The 24541-nt window shown below is 33.9% G+C and overlaps 1 protein-coding gene across 4 annotated transcripts in view; it reads left to right on the plus strand.

Moving 5' to 3' along the window:
* Window positions 1–23944, plus strand: part of LOC136031824 (EH domain-binding protein 1-like) — a 38858-nt gene extending 14914 nt beyond the window's left edge. For 2 of the 4 annotated variants that reach the window (XR_010618591.1, XR_010618592.1), the window contains exon 3: window positions 23804–23944. Coding sequence is in view for 2 of the 4 variants with exons in the window: in XM_065711647.1 (XP_065567719.1) it covers window positions 2002–4446 (2445 nt within the window). In the remaining 2 variants the exon portion in view is untranslated. Of the gene's footprint in view, window positions 1–1990; window positions 9235–23803 lie in introns of those variants that run through there. The other 2 variants (XM_065711647.1, XM_065711648.1) reach the window with 1 other exon arrangement.
* Window positions 23945–24541: the final 597 nt, after the last annotated feature.

Consider the following 24541-nt stretch of genomic DNA (forward strand, 5'->3'; position numbering starts at 1 on the left):
TAACGTCATAGCGATACTGTCATGTATCTTTTGAAAAAGATTTTAAAGTATTGATTTTAGTTAACAGGAGGAAGAATTTATCCAAGCTCTTGGTTTAGATTTTTTTTCATAAAGAGGGTATCCGTTCCTTTTTTTTTCTACATTTAAAATGGCTCCTGTAACCCATTGGTAAGGAAAGGCTACTCACTTTGGAAGTAAGCTTGGGGTCGAAGCACCTGGCAGTAGTGACATCATTATTTACAAAATGAAAGACGATGATTTGGGCTACTGGTCACTGTAGCCTCCAGACCCATTGTTGGCGCATTGGGTGCCATTAACTGTCGACGCTTCAGTTGCCAGGTCTTTTTTGTAGGGACAGGCAGCAAGCCTGTCGTTCAACCTTGCAGCAGCTGCATCTCGAACCCCGGTACCTATACTGCCAAGCAGAGATCAATCCAGTGCAATACTGCACGACTTTCGGCTCATTGGCTAGCCCTAAAAGGGCAGCTGCATTTCCAATTTGACTTTTTATATCTTTGATGGGATTTTTCTATTTGGCGGAAAGAAAACCTAATGTTATAAAAAGTAAAGGATAGAGCACCAGACTTATGTCCAAATGGCCGTTATTGATCCATGTTTCTTGTCCCTTCCGCTAGGAAGTGGCATAGGGGGCTGGAGGCCAACTACACCACTCCTGATTAACTTCTCCAGGTTTCTCCAGGTACCCATGCAGAGCTGGAATGGCTGGATTCAGCTACCCTGTGCTTTCGCACATCCTTCCTGGTTAAATTCTTTAGATTTCTCGAGGTAGCCATGGGCTGGGCTGACTCTGGCTGTGCTGATAGAGCTACGCAACCGGCTCCCGTCCCAAACCAAGTAATCGGAGGCACAGGGCTCCAACAGCTATCAAAAGGACTTAGGAATGCAGGTTCACAGCTCTAGCCACGTAGTTAAAAACGGAGTATTCTTTCAATAAGAGTAAGCTGATGAAGAAATCTTTAAAAAAAAGGGTAGATCGGGCAGAAATGACTGAGCAAGGCTAATCAATTAAATCAAACCTGTTAGATTTGATTTCAGCTTGGGAATACAGGACCCAGAGTTCAGCAGCACACTTAGATGCAGCACTTAGATGCAGCAGCACACTGCATGACTCGGAATTCGATTCCAGCAAGGAAATTATGTGAAGTGTCTCCAAACTAAAGAAGAAAATCTTCGATCTTTAGTTCTTTAAAAATCTTTTAACTCCTCCATGACCACAAATAGAGAAAAAGTGTTATGAAATATGATTTTTGAATTTGCGTCCCCCCCCCCCTTTCTTCATGAATTTTTTCGAATAGGTCGTTTTACAATAAGGTTTTCAAACACACTTTTAAGGTGTCTGATTTGGTATTTGGGTCTTCCAACGCACTTTCAGTGCACCTAAAATGCTCTGTCCTGTTCTCAAAGTGTCAACCCTAGGAGTGTTAATGCTTAATGTTTAGGGTTGATGGTAAAATTGCTAATAACATATTTGACCAATGGGATATATTTAACATTTCCATGTGACTGATACCAGTAATTATGCATAAAAGAAAAGTTATAGGTCCTACTCAGTTTTTGTTTAATATTGAGTACACAAACTATAGCGGGATATAATATTTATTTCTAGTTGTGATGGAAAAAAGTATGTAGTAATTGAAATAAACCCTTTTAAAACTAAAATATTAGGAAAGCAATTGCTCGATTTAAATTTCAAGTCTATCATATTTCCACCAAAATAGCAACAATGACATAATCTCTTTTAGAACCAACATGTCTGGAAAGTAATTGCTCAGTTTCAGTTTTAACTCAAATATATTTTTATTAAAATAGTAACAATAGCAAAATGTTTCTGACTGTAATATTGGAACTTACATCTTTTTACTTGCCTACTTAGCAAGTTCTATTATTTAAGTTGTTGGTTTTTAAGTTGCACCTTCGTCACAATTGCTTTTGCTGCTCATTCAGTTTCTGAAATTTTGTAACCTTACAGGTCATTAAACAATGACGTCTGTATGGAAGCGATTGCAACGGGTCAATCATCGTGCCTCGAAATTCTGCTTCAATATTCATGTGACTGAGGTGCAACTTGAAACATTGTCAGGTTTTCAACCAAAGAATGTAAGTGTTATTTGGACCCGACGTTCAAGGCGGTTGAAGACATCAAGTCGTCCATGGGAGCCGTCCTTGAATGATCCAAATAGAGGTCTGGCTATTTGGCCATCGCCAGATAATCTGGAAGCTTGTGTGACTTTATTTAAAACTCCTCGGTGTAATGATTTTGAAGACAAGGAATGGAAATTAATTGTTGAAGATCCTTTGTTGAATACGAAACGTAAACAATTTGCCGCTATTTCATTAAACATGAAAAACTATGCCAGTTTGGAACCCTCACAATACATGTTGGCTTTGAATTTAACTCCTGTGTCAAAAAAAGTGATATCAGCAACAATAAAATTAAAGGTGTCTTGTGTTTTCCTCAAAGAAGGGAAAGCAACAGATGAAGATCTGCAAAGTCTTGCTAGTCTTATGAGCACGTCTACTTATGGAGATATTGCTCCTCTTGAAGATTTTGATGAAGAAGACAACGACACATTTGACACAGCCACAGAAAAGGAGATAAGAGATATTACTAGTCAGATTTTTAGTTTAACGTCCAGTATCAGCGAGAATACTATTAAAGATTGCCCAAGCCCGATTGAAGATGAGTCTTCTGAACTTGTCTCGAGATCGAATCGATCGTCTTTTGTTCCGAATTTGGTCAAAAGTGATACTCATCTGTTTGACAGACAAGAGTCTGTGAAAGAGCGATCTGATAGCATTGATCATGAAGAATGTGCTTCTGGTCAAGATCTTCTCGATTGGTGTAAAAGCGTAACTGCATCTTACTCCATTGTCAATATTACTGATTTCACAACCTCTTGGAAAGACGGAATTGGTTTTTGTGCAATAATTCATTATTTTCGTCCTGATTTGATTGATCTAAATAGTTTAAATGCTAATAGTCCAAGAAACAATTGTCGAATAGCTTTTGATACTGGCGACATCCTTGGCATTGCTAAAGTGTTGGATCCTAATGACCTGGTTCAAAAACGGTGCCCTGATAAGTTGATGATTATGACGTATTTACACCAATTGAAAGACTATTTTACAAGTCAGAAAACTAGTCCAATAAATGTCGACAATACTCCCGACTATAAGAATCCTGTTGGGAACAATTCTGAAAAGTCAGACCATGTCAAACCGATCAGGGGATCATCCTTAGATGAAAAAAGACCAAAGCTAAATAATAGCACTTCAGACTACTTAATTAGAAGTAATAGTCAAGATAATGAGGTTGAAAAGAAGAATTTATTAAAAGGAGTTCGAGATTCTTTGGTGATTAAATCGAAAAGTTTTACAAATAAGTTGGCAAGTTTTAGTGATACATTGAAGGATAAAACCGAAAGTAAATCTGAAAGTCACAGTAAAATAAAAGAAAGTGTGCCTAAAGAGGAAAAGAGAGAAGATAAGTTAGTGACGTGTATGACACCTGAAGAATACGCAGATCCCCTTGGTTTATTCGAGGAGGTGCCAAAAAGTCCTAAATCTCCAACACTTAGCTCACATTCATCAGACTTGTCAGAAGGTGCTTCTCGAAACAGGTTGGCGGCTCGTGAACTTATTGAAAGGACTAGGGCTGAAGGTGTCAAGTCAAAGAAAATTCCGTTAACAAAAGAAGAAGAAGAAAAGCATCAAAAGTATGTTGAACAAGCTCGTAAAATTATAGCAGGAGTGAAAGAGGCCAAACCAGGAGTGATAGCTCTATCTGAACTCATGTCTCCCAGCAGTGAGATGCCACCTATCAATTATATTCGACGAAGTCGTAGCTGTGATTCAGAGCGAAAGGATACCCGTCGTTCAGGAAATGATGCTACTTCTGGGGACTCTGCCGAATTTAATAAACAACCTTCCCCTGAAACAGTTATAAAAATTAAATCACTATATATAGAAAAAGAAATTGAAGTACTTGAAAGGGAGCAACTCGCAATTGATAAAGAAGCTGCTGACTTGGAGAAAAAATTACGAAGAGCTATGGAGGCCAGCCCGGCTGAAGAGGAGAAGTTCCTCCATGCTTGGTTTGAGTTAGTCAACAAAAGAAATGCCTTAATTCGCCGCCTTGAACAGTTGAACATTCTTGAAAAAGAACAAGATCTTGAAGTTCGTTATGAACTTTTGAATAAAGAGCTAAGAAGTCTTATGGTGATTGATGAAAGTGAGAAAACGGCGGAAACTAAAGAAAGAGAAGCCTTACTTTTAGAAGAACTAGTGGGAATTGTAAATAAACGAGATGCTCTGGTTCAACACTTAGACGATCAACTAAAGGCTATTGATGAAGATGATGCAGTAACTAGAGAACTAAACCTATCCTATAGAAATCAGGAGGACAAAAATTGTGTAATACAGTGAGATGGCTTGCAGTTGCATTCAAAATAATTACTTTGTTTGTGGACTTTGACAGTTTTTTGAGCTAATTGCTTTTTTGTGCATTTTGTCTGCTGCCCTTTTGCTGAAAAATAAGTTGTCTTGTGCTTATTCAACCGTGCAGTCCTATCTTTTTTAAACTAAAATTTCTCGTCATTTATTTTACTCTCCCTCCACGACAATATGCTCATATGTTTGGATTAATGTTCATGTAATTTTAAAACGGTTATCTTTTATTTCTTTTTATTTGTGTATTTTCGTTTAGTGTTTTTAAACCTAAAAATTAGTTTAATATAAAGTTCCCAATATGGTTTTTTTTATTATGTATTCATTCATGCTCACCCTTACTTCCTCCTCTATAACTCCTCCCCCTTCATGGCTATACTCATGTGCTCGGATCCTTTTAAATTTAATTTAAATATTAAGATTTTTGTTCCATATATTCACTTGCCAATGAGAATAGGAGAACAAGCACTATCATGGGAGGGCTTTATGGTGGCATGTATGGGACAAAGACATACATGGTGATGTTTAGCATTAGACCACTGAAGAAAATAAAAACTAAAATCGCAAATCTCACTCAAATTTACAGTAAAAATAAATAATATAAGAAAATATGATATTCTAATGAAGACAGCGAATAATTATGCAATCAATCTTTGGTTCAATCTTTTTTGATGGCTAATTGAGACACAAAATAAAAACGAAAAAAACTAAAGCTTAAGAAAAACATGAGAGTCAAAAAATAAACAAGTAAAAGGACCAAACTTCTTCTTCCCGTCGCTTATTTGGAGACACAAATGCACAATCTCAATTCTGGGCCATGTGGCACCTGAGATTGAACTATGGGTCCATAATTATGGGTACCCCATGAGCCACAGCTCATATTAAACAAACAAAAAGAGCCAAAAAATAAATAAATAGATAAAAGTACAAAATTTCTGTACTTTTTGTTTGGTTATTTGGAGACACTAAAGCCTGATTGCCATTCTGGGTCCTGTGACAGCTAAGATGGAACTACGGGTCCAGTATCACGGTGTCACGACGCGTAGTGACTAAAAAGTTTTTAAACGCGTTTTAAGCAAAACCGTTATATTTGAAACACTGTCATTTATAGCTGACTCATGAATGGTAACTATTATTTCCGTTAGTTTTAATAATAAAATGTTATTTTGATTACTGAGCAGAGATCTCCACTGTGCCATCACAAGATAAACGAGACAAAAGACCAGAGCCGTATCCAGGATTTTTTTTGGGGGGATGGGGCTTTACAAAAGGGTTTTTTCGGGGGATGCAAAACAAACTTTAAAAAATGCATAAAAACTGGTTTACATTCATTTTTGTTGTGTTTTTACGAGTCGGATAGACACGAGCCTCCCCTCCCCCTGGATACGGCCTTTAAAAGACTCGCATCTAACAACAGATCTTCTATATAAAAAAGTGTTAAGGTTTCACCGCCTTTATTAAAGTTTACTTTTTATAGGTTTCTCCGTTACTTTGTTTTTTAAACTAAAAAATTGAATGGTAGTCTGATGTAAAATGAGCAATTAGTTTAACATAATGAGGAGGGGTTCCAGAAGTCAATTATGATTAGTGATTATTAATTATTTGTTATTATTTTCAGTATTGGCTGATCATAACAAATTTAGCCCTTAAAATGCTTAATCCATAAAAATTTATTCTGCACTTTTACTAATACAAATAACATCTAGCTCTTTTTACCATTGTATTGGGCCGAAATTACATAAAATAATTATGTATTATTAATGGTAGCTGTGCTCTGGAACGTACCCTCAGTTTATGGTTGATGACATTTATCCATTGTAAGGATTTTTTTATACAGTGTCTTTGGAGAAAAACAATATCAAATAATTGTATCATTAATGGTAACTGAGTTCCGGGATGTACCCTCAGTTTATGGTTGAAAAGTTCATAACATTGATGATTCCAGATTGAATTGGTGATATTGTTTGTCATGCTCCCAGACTAATAAAATGGTGCTTTGTGTCTTGTATTAAGAAAAAAGATATTTATAAGTTTCTTATCCGTATTTCAGTGGAATTACTAATTAGAGCAAACTATCTTGAGCACTTTGTTAGATCTTATAAAGTATAAATAATAGAATAAAAGAAAAAATTACATTTTGAAGCTGGCTCAGTTCGAGATAAGAAATTGCTCAAGGTACACTTAGTTTTTATAGCATTAAGCAAAAACCATCCAAGTCGTTTTTCTTTCGTTTTTTTTTTTCTCATTCTCGTTTCTAAGTAGTCTTTAATTAGTAACAGTAAGTGAAACTTGTCAGATCTCAGGATCTCATGGTGAAGTAACGAGTATTTGCCAGTATTCGTTTCTTTAGATTCTTGAAGCATCTGTACTTGCTACCCATGTAATTCTAAATTTATCTTTTCATGGAAACTGATTCTTCTCCAGAGCTTATATTGAGGCTATGGTAACATTGTTTTATGCTGTCCTCGATACCAGACAGTACTCATTTATTTGTTTTTAAAAGGCTTCTGCCATGCATGCAACCTTTAAATACTTCCTTATAAATTACGATTCTAAATAAATACGATTGGACAACTGAAGACAGTACTCTTCAGTTGATACCAAACAGTACTCATTTATTTGTTTTTAAAAGGCTTCTGCCATGCATGCAACCTCTAAATACTTCCTTACATGAAAACCAAGTTTTCTCTGGACTCTGTACTGAAACTTTAAGGGCATTCAGTATGTTTTTGTGAAAAAAAAAAATAAATACGATTGGACAACTGAAGTATAAAATTTTGTGTTGTCTATACGTTTTTCTAACACTTTATGTTGAGACATAACCATTGAAATTTCAGGGTTTAATCCAAATGCCATGAAAGCGAAAGATCACTTTGATTATTATATTACACTCACCGTATTTTTCAACTTTTCTTTTCTCATTCGCTTAAAAGAAAGATTTGGTAATATCTCCAAATTAGAATTGGTTTCCCTTAATCTTTTGCAATGTAACTTTGATGGTTTTTGCTTGAATTTGAATATTTTTATTCGCAGCTCTACAGCCAAATAATGTGTTCTTATGCTAGCTAATGTGACATGTTTACATTTTTTGTGTAAGAGTGTTTTCCTTGAAGGTTGGCTTAATGGCCTTGCTTTTAGTCTAATTTTCTGTGATACCTTTTCCGTCTGTCCTGCCATTGCTTAAGCTTGGGTGTCGTCTTAAACTGTGAATATTGGATACTGAAAAGGATAGATTTTTTGTTGGAATCAAATTCCTATTCGCATATACGTTTTCTCATAATAACGTATGGTCTCGTCGTATGTGCCTACCACAATTTTCTCGAGAAGCAACGATTTTTACAACGCAAACCAATTAGCATGCAGAAATTTTTAATGGACTTACAATTTAACAAGAAAACGTATAAAAAACAATAGAATTTAGACACTTCATGCTACTTGATCATTATACAACAGCAAAACTGAGGGAGGAGGAAAGACGATCTTATCGACTGGCCAGACATTTTGAATGTATTGTTGTTGTTGTTTTTTATTTTTGGGGGGCTACTATAAGAATTGAGGGTGTAGATTCTCATCAACACGCTGGAGATTTTTTTTTTGAATTGTTATTGTTGTTGTTGTTTTTTTTCTAATTAATGTAATTTCTTCTTGGCTGTTCTTTGTTCGCGTTTATTACCGAGTGTTCGAAAATTAGGAGGGGAGGAAAAGTTTAACCTTTTTCTAGTATGTGACGCCTCTACTATCTATTCATTGCCAATCTGTGAAAATAATGGGTGAATTCTGTCTTTTAAGTATCTGAATTCCCTCTATATTTGGCAGCAATTGTGTATGATTTTGGGCTGTCAATTTTTAAAACCCCAACGATCTGTGCTCTCTGCTCTGAAGAAATATGAATGTCCAAGTGTTGGGAACTTGGCTGTTTTTTTCACATATTGGCAGTGATTTGATAGCAAAGGCTTTACGTACGAGGATGAGGTTGGACTTCCTTCCCCTCCTGATTTGTGGACACTTGGTGTCCATAAACAAATAAAACAATACTTTTTTGGGGTCAGGATTGTCTCAAGGTGTAAAGGTTCCTCTCCATCAGTAAACCTATACATGGAGGGCTTAAGTGGCCTATACAGGAGCTGGTTGGAAAATTCTTGGTATATTCAACAATATGAATCATAAACTGATAATGTAAATTGGTAGAATTTGTTTGTTCATTCAACTACGTGGTTTTCCAAAAGGCTGTTTTACTGACAATTAAGAATGGAATTTAACTCTCCCAGTTTTACTTTTGATAGTGTTTATTCCATATGAGACTGGGGATCGCCGATTTAATAAATTTATATGCTCCAGCAGGGGTGTCGGTTTTGTGCGTGGAGGTATTTGCCACTCCTGGATAAAAAAAAAAACAACTTTTTTGTGTGATTTCATTGAAAAATGCCTTTTGTCGATAATTCCATTCAAAAATTAAAAAAAAAAACTTTATTTATTTTGCTTTGTCGCCCTCACCTCTTACATTTTATGAATGGACGCCACTGGGCTGTAGAGTCAACCCCCAAATATTTTGCGATAGTCTGGATCGTTGTTGAACAACAGCTCTGATTGAACCTCGATCTTCCATGTAGTATGGTCCGTTTGCTCGATCTTTGTCGACACGAAGTTTTGATCCTGCCTAAAAATCTGTACAAGTTATATAGGGCTTCAACCTTAGTGACTCACTTTTCTGATCGGTGCCATTTTATGGACTTGTACTTAATAATTAAAATAAAATGTTAACTATCACTTCATTTTTTGTGTCTTAGGGAAAAACATTCATTAATGAGGCTGAACCAAACATGTTTCTTTTTTTTATTCAGTATTCAGAAAAGAATACTTGCTTTGGACAGCGTATTTGGACAGTTTGAAGCTAGAAGTAACATAATATGCAGAATAATTATACCTAATATGTTAGGCATGCAGACCCGCTACAGTTTACAACCATCCCCCCTTATTTACAATTACGTTGCAATTATACTTTACAATTACCTATACTTTACTTTGCATAGTTAGTATAATTTACAATTACGCTTTCTTGGTCTCTCCTTATTAGGTCTAAGATTTAGGTCCAAGATAAAATGACAAAGTTCTACAATAAAGAGCTTAGAGTTTGAAATTTTCTAAGACCCATTGAAACATAAAATGAGAGGGAGATAGTCAAATGCATTTAACTTCAAATAACCCTTAACTGGTCCTGTAGGGTTTCAAGGACTTCACGTGATTTTTTTTCATAAAACCAAACTGTTGTGTAAGATACAAACAGGAAATATTGCTAATTCCTTGTTCTATCTACAAAATTGGAAAGGCCGAGGGTGTCCAGTTTGTCTATTAAAGGTAAGGAGATGCAGCATAGCGTTTGGGTGGGGGTCTGATATATGTCATCTGTTTGTTATATCTTTTTATTCCTAAAAATTATAAGGTGGAAAACTGAATCGTTTTGTATTCCGTGTATTTTGGCTGATTGACTCCAATCTTCAAAAACAATCTTGTTCAAATCAGGTTGAGTGAATTGCTTTTCATACGCCGTTGTGATGACTATCGTTATCATATTTTATTTTTAGAAACAAAAACAATGATTTTATGTGAAATTCATAAGTTCAAAATAGCTGGAAACCAACTATTGGTCCAATGAAGTGAAACTTGCAGTTACATAGTAATAACCAATTTCAAGGCAATTGACTTAGCCAAAATCCACTGTCCCAATTGTTGTCTAAATAATACGGAGTGTTTTCTTCTTTTCTGCAGTGTAAGCTGGACAAGAATTAAGGAATATAATAGAACGAAGAGAATGAGCTTTCTCTTCATGAAAAACCGAATCTGATTTCCTCTAGATACCTCTCAGAATAAGGAATTCTTGAGATTTTTTTTTCAGATTTTTTGTTCTTTGAATTTTCTCAAAATCAACCCTACCTAGTGGGTTTAGTTTGGACACGCTGGGGAAGCTACGATTCACCCCAATCTATTGGGGGTCCTGTACAAAATTTTAATATTGCTAGATTGAACCATATTTTATGGTGAGAAATCAAAGCCAAAGCTTTAAGGTACTGCTGGTTCCTCCACAGGAAAAAGATTTTGGCAGACTTTGGAGAATATCAGAAAAATCCAATCTTGCGACATCTTCTGCCTCGGGGAAGACAAACCTTCCGCTTTTCTTGCGCATGAATCTAATCGTAGCTTCACCTTCTGCAATCTCCTGCACTAAGCCAATATAGTAGCGTGTTGACGTCTTTAGCTCGAAATTGACAAGGACATAATCTCCTACTGACAAGGAAGATGGGCTGAACGGCAACTTGTTTTATTCTCCCTTTCCACGCTTTTTTGCCTCAGTTTCTTCCTTTTCTGGTGTGTCAGCGAGTATCCTGGTTCTGCCTGCTTTGCGGCGCTTGCGAGAACTTGCTTGAGCATTTACCAGAGGCGGGAAAGGTCTAATCATTTGTGGGGTTATTCCTGCCTACTTATCTTACAGGTTGGTAATCAGTGTTCTGGGGTTAGTTGGTCGTCCAGGAGTTGAAATATCATCGTTGGCTCGAAACTGGAAAATTTCGTCAAGTTCCGAGACTGCTGCGTTTGCCTGATTTGAACTTACTTGATCTTGAATAAGTCGATCCGCCACTTCGGACGGGAGGAATTCTACCTCATTGAACAATTTACTGTCGAAAGGCCATATTCCAACCTTTTTGAAAGAGGAAGTGATATTGACCGGTGAAAATTTCTCTAGGTAAGGGGTAAGACAAAGCTCAGCCACCTGGTGAATAGACACCCTTTGTCCAGGGTTTAACTGGGGCCACTCATTTAACTTTAGCTTGAGATAGCTCTTGAAAGAACCGAGAACATTAATATCTAAGGGCTGAAGCCGGTGGGAACAATGTGATGGGAAAGTTAGAAAAACAATACCGTTTTTCTTGAAGAAAGAAATACATCTTGGATCAAGGTGACTCTCGTGATTATCAAGCAAAAGGAGAGAAGGATTGTCTTTTGAAGAGCAACAATGCTTCCGGAAGTGCTGTAGAGCCAACAAAAAAGTTTCGCCGTTCACCCAACCCGACGGATGTGCAAGGCCAGGGGAGCCAGGAGGACCTCTTCCTACCATCTCAGGCTTAAATTTTTTTATGGGAAAATAAAAGCTGGTGGAATCTGTCCGTCAATTGCATTGATGAAGTGAATCGATGTTGTATTGTCTCCTCGCTCAGTATAGACGGTTTGTTGTACCTGCTTAACTCCTATTAGTGTTCCAACTCTTGGCGATTTCAGAACCGTAGGGGCACCAGTCTCATCGGCATTCCATATGCGCTCAGCTGTAAACTGATGCCTGTCATGGACATTAAGTAGATTATGAAAAAAAAAAATTGAAACAACTACTTGGTTGCAGCCACTTGCCCTGGTTTGGCAAGTGGGCTCAGGTGTACGAAGCGAGATATTGGGGTTTCTTTTAAGAAAAGGAGACTTTTGAAGCACTGTTTCGTTCTGTCCAAGATGGTGGGGTTTCAATTTCATTCGCAAAAGCATATTGAAAGGCCAGCTTTTTAACATCATTTGAAGTAAGACGGTAATTCATTCTTGATGCAGTCATAAGATAGTTACACATGTCCCTTTCTTGTTTGTTAGAAAAGATCTGCCGATTGTGCTCTATACGCTTCTCAGCTTTTCTGATTACCGCATCAATATCCAATTCAGGCTTATCTACATTACAGTTGTTCTTTATTTTGAAGTGCGCTGTAGCTGCTCTGATTGACATCCTCCTTTATAAAAGTGCTCGGACCGCCTCTTAAGATTTTCCTGTTTTGGTTTGCAGTCCCCAAACGTCTTTCGTGTGTACTTTCTGGGATTCCTAAAAAAAAAGTCGTAAGCACAAAAGATAAAATAATCATCAACTCATACGAGAAAGAGAGAGAGAGCTGGAAGAAAAGAACACAAGAGAAGGTTGAACTTGCTGCTGAAATCCACAAGCTATCGTTTGCCTCTTATCCTATTTCAGTAGATCTTGTTTTGACAAAATTTGAAGCGGTCAAGAAGGCGTTTTTCACAATCAGTCACTTTACTTACTGAATATGGAAACTAATTTACGGATTGAGAATTAAGATTAAAATGATTTAAAATTTGAGACTCGTGGTCGTAAGCAAAGAAATAAAAAAAATCATCTACTCTTACCCGTGTAGGGTAGAACCTGGACACCGCCCGGTTCAACACGAAAAAAAAATGTCCATATCAACCCCACTATCACAATCCGACAGAAAAATCTGGACTAAGAGCATAAAAGAAAAGGTAGATAGCGCAACTTTTCACGATTCTAGAATGACTGAAGAATTTAGAAAAACAAGCCCCCAAAAAAACTGGTATTATTCTTACAGCTGAGCACAGCAATGTGCAAGGTGTCAGAAAAAATTGACTTACCTTAAACATTTTTTGCAATATAACTTTTCAAAGGATTAATAAGCTAAACTTAGAATTCTTCCTTTAGACATGAAGGCTAGATGGCGTTCTTACTAATTATTTTAGAAACCCATTGGTGAGGATAAAGGGCAAAAATAATCACCTACATTTTAACACGCTAATCTAGACTTAAGGGTCTATCTTTACAAGGGTCTAGACTTAAGGGTCTACTGTTTTTTTCGACCCGTGAAGAAAGATAATACTAATGACATACTGTTTTTAGATACATTATAATTAGCAGAATCATTTCACTCTTTGATTAAAAGAAACAGTGTTGCATTTTCGAGGCACATTTTCTTTAGAGTGAGTGCAAACTTTGGAGAGGGATTGGGGCCAAATCTTTCTTCCGGGGGCTTAAGTTCTCCCCTTAAAACCTTGAAAGGATCCAATTAGATCCTTAGATATTCGTCTTTTGTGCAGTAGAGCAGGGTTTAACTCATTATAACGAACCCCGTTCCTCATTGAAAAATCAAAATTTTGCACCCACGCTTTTCCAATATTGAAATGAATCAAGTTTGTTCTTAAGCAATTTCAAAGTGCTTTGCTGAAAGATGAATTCTTAAAACTCTGCTCGTGTTTAAATATCAATTCGGGCAGAATCAGCTTTGGGGTAGTTCTAAAACATTATATATTTTTTATGGAGCATCAGCGAATCCATTAGGCTATGTTTTAATTTTAAACTTCTGCATTCTAATGCTAGCGTGAGATTTGCGATCATCAAGCTCCGTACAGTCCGTCGTAGAAATACGAAGTCACTTGTTAAACCTGGAATAAAATTTATTCGTTTGCATCGAAACCTAATATCAGTATACCAACATGCAAAAACAAAACCAAATCCCAGGGAACGAATGCTGTTTCGAAGTCATCACATTTAGAATAAATAAAAAACATATTAATGATAAAATCATAAATTAAAAGACCAATAAAGTACTAGTATTTTGCATGTTATGTTTTCTCCTAAAAAGCTGAAATTGCAATTACTGCGCATAATTAAATTTACAACTTCGTAAAGCCTAAAAATACTAGCTCGAGGCGAAAATTTTACACCATTTTGAAGTATCCGCTATCTTTTTGCTTCACGACAGTCACATAGCAATCTTAGCTTTTAGTCATCAGCAACCAAGATGTCCGAAAATTTATATATAGACAAATTACAAACTAGCTTCCAGCGAAGGCTATCGAACGACAGGCATAGAAAAGAAAAAATGTATAATGTCCACTCGCTTCAGGTACCCGTTATATAACGTCACACGATTTTTTTTAGAACGGATGGTTAATGACTGGGTGAAAATTACGGGTACATCAATTATAAACCCCACGTAACGACAATAACTTATTGAATAAGTATAATTATTGTGCTCTATTGAACGCACCTTTGAACATCAAAATAAATATCTTATAAAATAAAAAGAAATCTTGCAAGCCCGTAGGAGCAAACCCATCTTCTGCTAGATATATATTTCAAGAATTTTCTATCTGTAAAACTACGAATTGGAGCCTATTGAGTTCTGGAGCACAATAAGCAAGTAAGTAGGAGCAAACCGTCTACCACTAGATATATGTTCCAAAAATTTTAATCTGTAAAACTATCAATTGCAGCCTATTGAGCTGTGGAGCACAATAAGCAAATAAGTTGGAGCAAACCCGTCTGCTACTAGATATATTTCCAAGATTTTTTTATCTGTAAAACTACGACTTCCATCCTATTGAGCTCTGGAGCACAATAAGCAAGTAAGTAGGAGCAAACCAGTCTACTACTAGATATATATTCCAAGAATTTTCTATCTGTAAAACTACAAATTGCAGCCTATTGAGCTCTGAAGCACAATAAGCAAGTAATTCATTGTAATGGATTTCAGTAGGGGCCTCTGACCGCAATTTAGCAATTGCAATTGGCCCTTGAACGCCAAAATTTAATTGCAATGAGCTTGTTGAATGCGGGAATAGATAAATGTGTATATTTCATTGGCGGGGAGTTGACTGGTAGCCCCTGACCATGATTATCACTTGTCGTAGAGGAAGAAATGTCTTCCTAAACTGCCAGAATAACCCTATATTGAGAAATTACTACCCTATATTGTACTGACGCTCAGTTCATGTTTTGAGCCGCTTAGTATAAAAAGAAAAAGAACTAAGAAGGTCTGGATTTAGAGCAAGAGCATCTGGTCGGAATTTAGAATAAGAGTTCTGAAGGACAAGATCCTTCTAAATATCGAATTTCATTGAGATCTGATTACCCGTTCGCAAGTTACAAATACCTCATTTTTTCTAATTTTTCCGAATTGCCCCTCCCCCCACCAGCTCCCCCAAAGAGAGTGGATTCGGTCCGGTTATGTCAGCCGCATATCTTGGACTTATGCTTTTTCTTCCCACCAAGTTTCATCCTGATCTCTCCACTCTAAGCCTTTTACAAGATTTCTGGTCCCCCCTAACCGCCCCAACTCCACCCAATGACTCTGGATCCGGTCGGGATTTAAAATAAGAGATCTGAGTTACGAGGTCCTTCTAAATATGAAATTTCATTTAGACCCGATCACTCCTTCGTAAGGAGTGATCATTTTTTCTAATTTTTCAGAATAAACCCTCCCCCCAACTCCCCCAAAGAGAGCGGATCCGTTCCGATTATATCAATCATGTATCTAGGACTTGTGTTTATTTTTCCCGTCAAGTTTCATCCGGATCCCTCCACTCTAAACGTTTCCCAAGATTTTAGGTTTTCCCCTCCAACTCTCCCTAATGTCACCGGATCCGGTCGGGATTTAAAATAACAGCTCTGAGACACGATATCCTTCTAAATATGAAATTTCATTAAGATCCGGTCACCCGTTCGTAAGTTAAAAATACCTCATTTTTTCTATTTTTTCCGAATTAACCGTCCCCCCACTCCCCCCCCCAGATGGTCGAATTGGGGAAACGACTATTTCTAATTTTATCTGGTCTGGTCCCTGATACGTCTGCCAAATTTCATCCTCCTAGCTTATCTGGAAGTGTCTGAACTAGCAAAACCGGGACAGACAGACCGACAGAATTTGCGATTGCTGTATGTCACTTGGTTAATACCAAGTGCTATAAAAACGGTCAAATGGAGAAATTCAAGTGGATTAAATTTGTCGCTTCAGAGGCGTTAAAGCAGTGGTTCTCAAATGATTTTGGACCAACCCCATTCCTAAAATCCTGATGATCGCCGCGTGATGTTTAACTCTTGTTATTAAATATTTTACGTGTGTTCACATGAAGCAAGCTTAAAAGGTCATAAACTTGGTTTCTTTTTTCGGTCGTCCTCACATTTTATACTGATAAAAAATGTCTGGATACAACAATTTTTATACAACGCATGATGTCACTGCAACGCTATCTTGTATCTTTTTTTCTCTTTAATTGCATACGAAAGTGACGTTATTCACCTGAGTTTTTTTTCAAAACTAAAGTTTTCTTCTGATTCCGCATCATAGACAGGTTTGCCACGAAGTGAAAAAATGAACCACTAGATTCTAGAAGAAAAATCACAAAGTCAGCAAAAATGACTAGATTCTTGAGGAAAATCACTAATTTTTGAACATTGCGAAGCTTAAATTGTGTAAATTATTTCTAAAGCTGTAATTTACCCTCAGGTTTGTTTAGTTTCTAGTACCTGTTTACTAAATGGGGAGACTGAAGGAATAGGCTTTGGCTCTTTTTTGGATATAACTGATATGAAAATGAGGCCACTGTAGGGCCATGCACTGAGATGCATCTGTATTTGTTCTTTTAGGAAAGCATTACCCAGAGACTATTAGAATATGATAGAAATCAAAAAAATCTATTCTAAACGTTTTATTCTTTATACCCTGCAAACAGTTTAAAAATACTGCACTTTTGAAAAAAAAATCTTCCTTAAAATAGCTTCATTCAGTTTTCATTTTTCATTTTTCTGATTCTTTTTTCTAACTTCTGTTTATGTTTGTGTTTCTAAGCTGCTCTTGTTCTGTTCTATTGTTATTTAAAAATTCAAAAGGAAATCAAATTCGAAACAGAAACTCTTGTCCCTAGGGGCTTAGCTCTATCATTTTCATTTGGGGGGGGCAAGAGGGATCAACATCGGGTGACTCAAAGGGTATGGATAATATTAAATTTTTATCCAAATTACGATCAGGCCAACTGTCCCCTTGCACCCACCAAGCAATGTCACTGCTTGTCACTGCTGTCGACGCGAGAGACGTGATTATAAGTGAACAGTTAAAATATTCTTGCAGTTTTATGATGTGATAATGGTGATTTTTATTTAGTCGAATTAAATTAGAGTAGAGTAATTTACTCTCCATAAAAGTGACAAAGTATAGTCAAAGTAATTTTAATAAGAAGTAGAGCGATACATGTTTTGTACTGTTTTATCGGCTTTTCCTTTTATTGAATTCTCCGCAAAAAATGGTGAGGCAACCGAAATATATATATATATATCTATATATATATAAATAAGTTGTCTGTCTGTCTGTGGATGGATGGATCAGGTGACGTCACCTGAAAAAACTGGATCAGGTGACGTCAAAACTGAAAAAACTAAAAAAAGGCAAAAACTACAAAAAAAACTAAAAACTAATAAAAAAAATAAAAAAGCTAAAAAACTAAAAAAACTAAAAAAAGGCAAAAACTACAAAAAAAACTAAAAACTAATAAAAAAGCTAAGAAACTAAAAAAACTAAAAAAAGGCAAAAACTACAAAAAAAACTAAAAACTAATAAAAAAGCTAAGAAACTAAAAAAACTAAAAAAAGGCAAAAACTACAAAAAAAACTAAAAACTAATAAAAAAAATAAAAAAGCTAAAAAACTAAAAAAACTAAAAAAACTAAAAAAAGGTAAAAAACTAAAAAAACTAAAAACTAAAAAAAACTAAAAAAAAAGGAAAAAACTGAAAAATAAGCTAAAATAAAGGTAAAAACCAATAAAAAACTAAAAAAAAACTGAAAAAACTAAAAAAAGGCAAAAACTACAAAAAAAAACTAAAAACTAATAAAAAAAGTAAAAAAGCTAAAAAACTAAAAAAACTAAAAAAAAGTAAAAAACTAAAAAAAATAAAAAATTAAAAAAAAATAAAAAAAAGGAAAAAACTGAAAAATAAGCTAAAATAAAGGTAAAAACCAATAAAAAACTAAAAAGAAAAAAAGGAAAAAACTAAAAAAAATTTTCATCTAAAAAACTAAAAAAAACTAAAAAAGGTAAAAACTAAAAGAACTAAAAAAGAAAAAAATAAATGACGAAACTCAAAGAGAAAGCGACCAGGACAAAAGGAATGTTCGATTAGCAATCAACAAAGCACCGGGACACAGGGAGTATAAATGACGACCAGGACATAAGTAAAAAAAAAACTATCTATATATATAAAAATAAGTTGTCTGTGGATCTGTGGATCGTGGATCAGGTGACGTCACCTGAAAAAACTGGATCAGGTGACGTCAAAACTGAAAAAACTAAAAAAAGGCAAAAACTACAAAAAAACTAAAAACTAATAAAAAAAATAAAAAAGCTAAAAAACTAAAAAAAGGCAAAAACTACAAAAAAAACTAAAAACTAATAAAAAAGCTAAAAAACTAAAAAAACTAAAAAAAAGGCAAAAACTACAAAAAAAACTAAAAACTAATAAAAAAAATAAAAAAGCTAAAAAACTAAAAAAACTAAAAAAAGGTAAAAAACTAAAAAAACTAAAAACTAAAAAAAACTAAAAAAAAGGAAAAAACTGAAAAATAAGCTAAAATAAAGGTAAAAACCAATAAAAAACTAAAAAAAAAACTGAAAAAACTAAAAAAAGGCAAAAACTACAAAAAAACTAAAAACTAATAAAAAAAGTAAAAAAGCTAAAAAACTAAAAAAACTAAAAAAACTAAAAAAACTAAAAAAAGGTAAAAAACTAAAAAAAATAAAAAATAAAAAAAAAATAAAAAAAAAGGAAAAAACTGAAAAATAAGCTAACATAAAGGTAAAAACCAATAAAAAACTAAAAAGAAAAAAAGGAAAAAACTAAAAAAAATTTTCATCTAAAAAACTAAAAAAAACTAAAAAAGGTAAAAACTAAAAGAACTAAAAAAGAAAAAAATAAATGACGACACTCAAAGAGAAAGCGACCAGGACAAAAGGAATGTTCGATTAGCAATCAACAAAGCACCGGGAAACAGGGAGTATAAATGACGACCAGGACATAAGTAAAAAAAAAAATTAACAAAACTAAAAAGAAGGTAAAAACCACAAAAAAACTAAAAAGAAAAAAAAACTAAAAACTAATAAAAAAACTAAAAAATCTAAAAATCTAAATAAACGAAAAAAGAAAAAAAAAGGAAAAAAATAAAGGAGAAAAACAAAACTAAAAAACGAATGTATATACAGACCGGTACACCGGGATACAAATGACGACCGGGACACAGGGAATATAAATGACGACCGGGACACAGGGACACAACTACAACGGGGACACCGGGAGAAACAGGGGGATATAAATGACGACCGGGACAAAAAAACTAAAAAGAAAAAAAAACTAAAAACTAATAAAAAAACTAAAAAATCTAAAAATCTAAATAAGCTAAAAAAGAAAAAAAGGAAAAAAATAAAGGAGAAAAACAAAACTAAAAAACGAATGTATATACAGACCGGGACACCGGGATACAAATGACGACCGGGACACAGGGAATATAAATGACGACCGGGACACAGGGACACAACTACAACAGGGACACCGGGGGAAACAGGGGGATGTAAATGACGACCGGGACACCGGGACAGGGAATGGTCGATTAGCAATCACCATCAACAAAGCTCAAGGGCAATCATTAGAATCATGAGGTATAGATCTGAATACAGATTGTTTTCCCATGGACCATTATATGTTGCATGTTCAAGAGTCGGTAAACCTGACAATCTATTTATATGCAAAGACAATGGGACAGCAAAGAATGTTGTATATTCGCAATTTTTACGTAGTTAAAACCATATATATATATATATCTATCTATATTCACAGGTGGGACATAGGGACACAACTACAATGGCGCGTAACGACTTACGCGCGCGGGGGGGCTTGGGGGGGGGGGCGCGAAGCGCCCCCACCAACTAGGTGTTGGGGTGGCGCGAAGCGCCACCCCAACAGCTAGTATATATATATATATATATATATCTATATATATAAAAATAAGTTGTCTGTGGATCTGTGGATGGATCAGGTGACGTCACCTGAAAAAACTGGATCAGGTGACGTCAAAACTGAAAAAACTAAAAAAAGGCAAAAACTACAAAAAAAACTAAAAACTAATAAAAAAAATAAAAAAGCTAAAAAACTAAAAAAACTAAAAAAAGGCAAAAACTACAAAAAAAACTAAAAACTAATAAAAAAGCTAAAAAACTAAAAAAACTAAAAAAAGGCAAAAACTACAAAAAAAAACTAAAAACTAATAAAAAAAATAAAAAAGCTAAAAAACTAAAAAAACTAAAAAAACTAAAAAAAGGTAAAAAACTAAAAAAACTAAAAACTAAAAAAAAAACTAAAAAAAAGGAAAAAACTGAAAAATAAGCTAAAATAAAGGTAAAAACCAATAAAAAACTAAAAAAAAAACTGAAAAAACTAAAAAAAGGCAAAAACTACAAAAAAAAACTAAAAACTAATAAAAAAAGTAAAAAAGCTAAAAAACTAAAAAAACTAAAAAAACTAAAAAAAGGTAAAAAACTAAAAAAAATAAAAAATAAAAAAAAACTAAAAAAAAGGAAAAAACTGAAAAATAAGCTAAAATAAAGGTAAAAACCAATAAAAAACTAAAAAGAAAAAAGGAAAAAACTAAAAAAAATTTTCATCTAAAAAACTAAAAAAATCTAAAAAAGGTAAAAACTAAAAGAACTAAAAAAGAAAAAAATAAATTACGACACTCAAAGAGAAAGCGACCAGGACAAAAGGAATGTTCGATTAGCAATCAACAAAGCACCGGGAAACAGGGAGTATAAATGACGACCAGGACATAAGTAAAAAAAAAAATTAACAAAACTAAAAAGAAGGTAAAAACCACAAAAAAACTAAAAACTAATAAAAAAAATAAAAAAGCTAAAAAACTAAAAAAACTAAAAAAACTAAAAAAAGGTAAAAAACTAAAAAAACTAAAAACTAAAAAAAATTAAAAAAAAAGGAAAAAACTGAAAAATAAGCTAAAATAAAGGTAAAAACCAATAAAAAACTAAAAAAAAACTGAAAAAACTAAAAAAAGGCAAAAACTACAAAAAAAAACTAAAAACTAATAAAAAAAGTAAAAAAGCTAAAAAACTAAAAAAACTAAAAAAAAGTAAAAAACTAAAAAAAATAAAAAATAAAAAAAAAATAAAAAAAAGGAAAAAACTGAAAAATAAGCTAAAATAAAGGTAAAAACCAATAAAAAACTAAAAAGAAAAAAAGGAAAAAACTAAAAAAAATTTTCATCTAAAAAACTAAAAAAAACTAAAAAAGGTAAAAACTAAAAGAACTAAAAAAGAAAAAAATAAATGACGAAACTCAAAGAGAAAGCGACCAGGACAAAAGGAATGTTCGATTAGAAATCAACAAAGCACCGGGACACAGGGAGTATAAATGACGACCAGGACATAAGTAAAAAAAAAAACTATCTATATATATAAAAATAAGTTGTCTGTGGATCTGTGGATCGTGGATCAGGTGACGTCACCTGAAAAAACTGGATCAGGTGACGTCAAAACTGAAAAAACTAAAAAAAGGCAAAAACTACAAAAAAAACTAAAAACTAATAAAAAAAATAAAAAAGCTAAAAAACTAAAAAAACTAAAAAAAGGCAAAAACTACAAAAAAAACTAAAAACTAATAAAAAAGCTAAAAAACTAAAAAAACTAAAAAAAAGGCAAAAACTACAAAAAAAACTAAAAACTAATAAAAAAAATAAAAAAGCTAAAAAACTAAAAAAACTAAAAAAAGGTAAAAAACTAAAAAAAACTAAAAACTAAAAAAACTAAAAAAAAGGAAAAAACTGAAAAATAAGCTAAAATAAAGGTAAAAACCAATAAAAAACTAAAAAAAAAAAACTGAAAAAACTAAAAAAAGGCAAAAACTACAAAAAAACTAAAAACTAATAAAAAAAAGTAAAAAAGCTAAAAAACTAAAAAAACTAAAAAAACTAAAAAAAGGTAAAAAACTAAAAAAATAAAAAAAACTAAAAAAAAAGGAAAAAACTGAAAAATAAGCTAACATAAAGGTAAAAACCAATAAAAAACTAAAAAGAAAAAAAGGAAAAAACTAAAAAAAATTTTCATCTAAAAAACTAAAAAAAACTAAAAAAGGTAAAAACTAAAAGAACTAAAAAAGAAAAAAATAAATGACGACACTCAAAGAGAAAGCGACCAGGACAAAAGTAATGTTCCATTAGCAATCAACAAAGCACCGGGACACAGGGAGTATAAATGACGACCAGGACATAAGTAAAAAAAAAAAATTAACAAAACTAAAAAGAAGGTAAAAACTACAAAAAAACTAAAAAGAAAAAAAAACTAAAAACTAATAAAAAAACTAAAAAATCTAAAAATCTAAATAAACTAAAAAAGAAAAAAAAGGAAAAAAATAAAGGAGAAAAACAAAACTAAAAAACGAATGTATATACAGACCGGTACACCGGGATACAAATGACGACCGGGACACAGGGAATATAAATGACGACCGGGACACAGGGACACAACTACAACGGGGACACCGGGGGAAACAGGGGGATATAAATGACGACCGGGACAAAAAAACTAAAAAGAAAAAAAACTAAAAACTAATAAAAAAACTAAAAAATCTAAAAAACTAAATAAGCTAAAAAAGAAAAAAAAGGGAAAAAAATAAAGGAGAAAAACAAAATTAAAAAACGAATGTATATACAGACCGGGACACCGGGATACAAATGACGACCGGGACACAGGGAATATAAATGACGACCGGGACACAGGGACACAACTACAACGGGGACACCGGGGGAAACAGGGGGATGTAAATGACGACCGGGACACCGGGACAGGGAATGGTCGATTAGCAATCACCATCAACAAAGCTCAAGGGCAATCATTAGAATCATGAGGTATAGATCTGAATACAGATTGTTTTCCCATGGACCATTATATGTTGCATGTTCAAGAGTCGGTAAACCTGACAATCTATTTATATGCAAAGACAATGGGACAGCAAAGAATGTTGTATATTCGCAAGTTTTACGTAGTTAAAACCATATATATATATATATATATATATATATATATATATATATATATATATATATATATATATATATATATATATATATATATATATATATATATATATATATCTATATTCACAGGTGGGACATAGGGACACAACTACAATGGCGCGTAACTATTATGGCGCGTAACGACTTACGCGCGCGGGGGGGCTTGGGGTGGGGGCGCGAAGCGCCCCCACCATCTAGGTGTTGGGGTGGCGCGAAGCGCCACCCCAACAGCTAGTATATATATATATATATATATATATATATATAGTGCGGACAATTTAAAATATGCTAACTTGAGTTTCATCGTATGGTGTAATTTATCGAATGCGGAAAACCCTGGGGGGGGGGTATAGTTCCATAAAGGGAAAAAACTGCTTCAGTCACCACCGAAATTCGTCATTATAGGTAACGGTGGTATTCATGGATTGTTTCAATTTTGAAAAACGGGGGCGATGGTCTCTTAGTCAAAGAAAGGGGAGCTTTGATTTTATGTATAGTTAGCTATCTGTCATTTTTGGATCTATTTTAATTATTCGAATGTTACCTTTGAAGTTAAAACTCAAGTTTAATTGAACCTGAATGTTGGTTGAATGTTTTTTAGCTGTATGATTGTTATCAAACTTTCTTTTAGTTATTTACCATTATTTTTTTTTAGTTGGTCCTCTGGCTGTCCAAGTGATGACAAAATGAAACATTTATTCAGTGCAATATTAACAAAGTGACATTTTGTACGTTTTACATCAATGTGACACCTGTGATGGCTAATTTTTAATAAATGTCGCTTAGTACTTTGCAAGGTTTGTTTAATTGTTTTATCTCCTCCGAATGAGATAGGGTTAATTTTCCGATAACCAGGATTTCTTTTACACGGCTTTATTCAAACCACAGTATGATCATGATGGAGCATCCAGAACTCCTAAATTTCCATGCAATTCTAACTTCTCAAAAAGGTGAAAAATTCTGTAATGTTTGAAAAGAAGTAGTTTGATTTCTTGCTACAAATCCTTTTTTAACCTTCTTACCCCCCCCCCCCCCAAGTATCCTGAAAAATGTCACTGTGGGCACTTAGTTTCGGACAAAAACAATGCGACTAAAGACTTTTGACGGTTTCTTTAACGAGCCCAATTGATGCAATAAGGCCAGTAAGAATATCGTTTAATAAAAAATGAGCGAATTGTATATAGTTTGTTTTGATTTTGTAGCGCTAAATTCAACGAAACGCTACCATTGTTTACCATTGCTGTAGAATTATAAATACAACTGACAGGACGACTGCTCAGAACTGGAATTAATGAATCTGATTCTCAAGGCGAATGATTTAACTAGCCATATTTTTGAAACAAAAGGAACTCTATTTTAAGCTCTAATTGATTGAGCGATTATTTAAATATAA

Source organism: Artemia franciscana, chromosome 10 (assembly GCF_032884065.1).
Source record: "Artemia franciscana chromosome 10, ASM3288406v1, whole genome shotgun sequence".
Lineage (NCBI taxonomy): Eukaryota > Metazoa > Arthropoda > Branchiopoda > Anostraca > Artemiidae > Artemia > Artemia franciscana.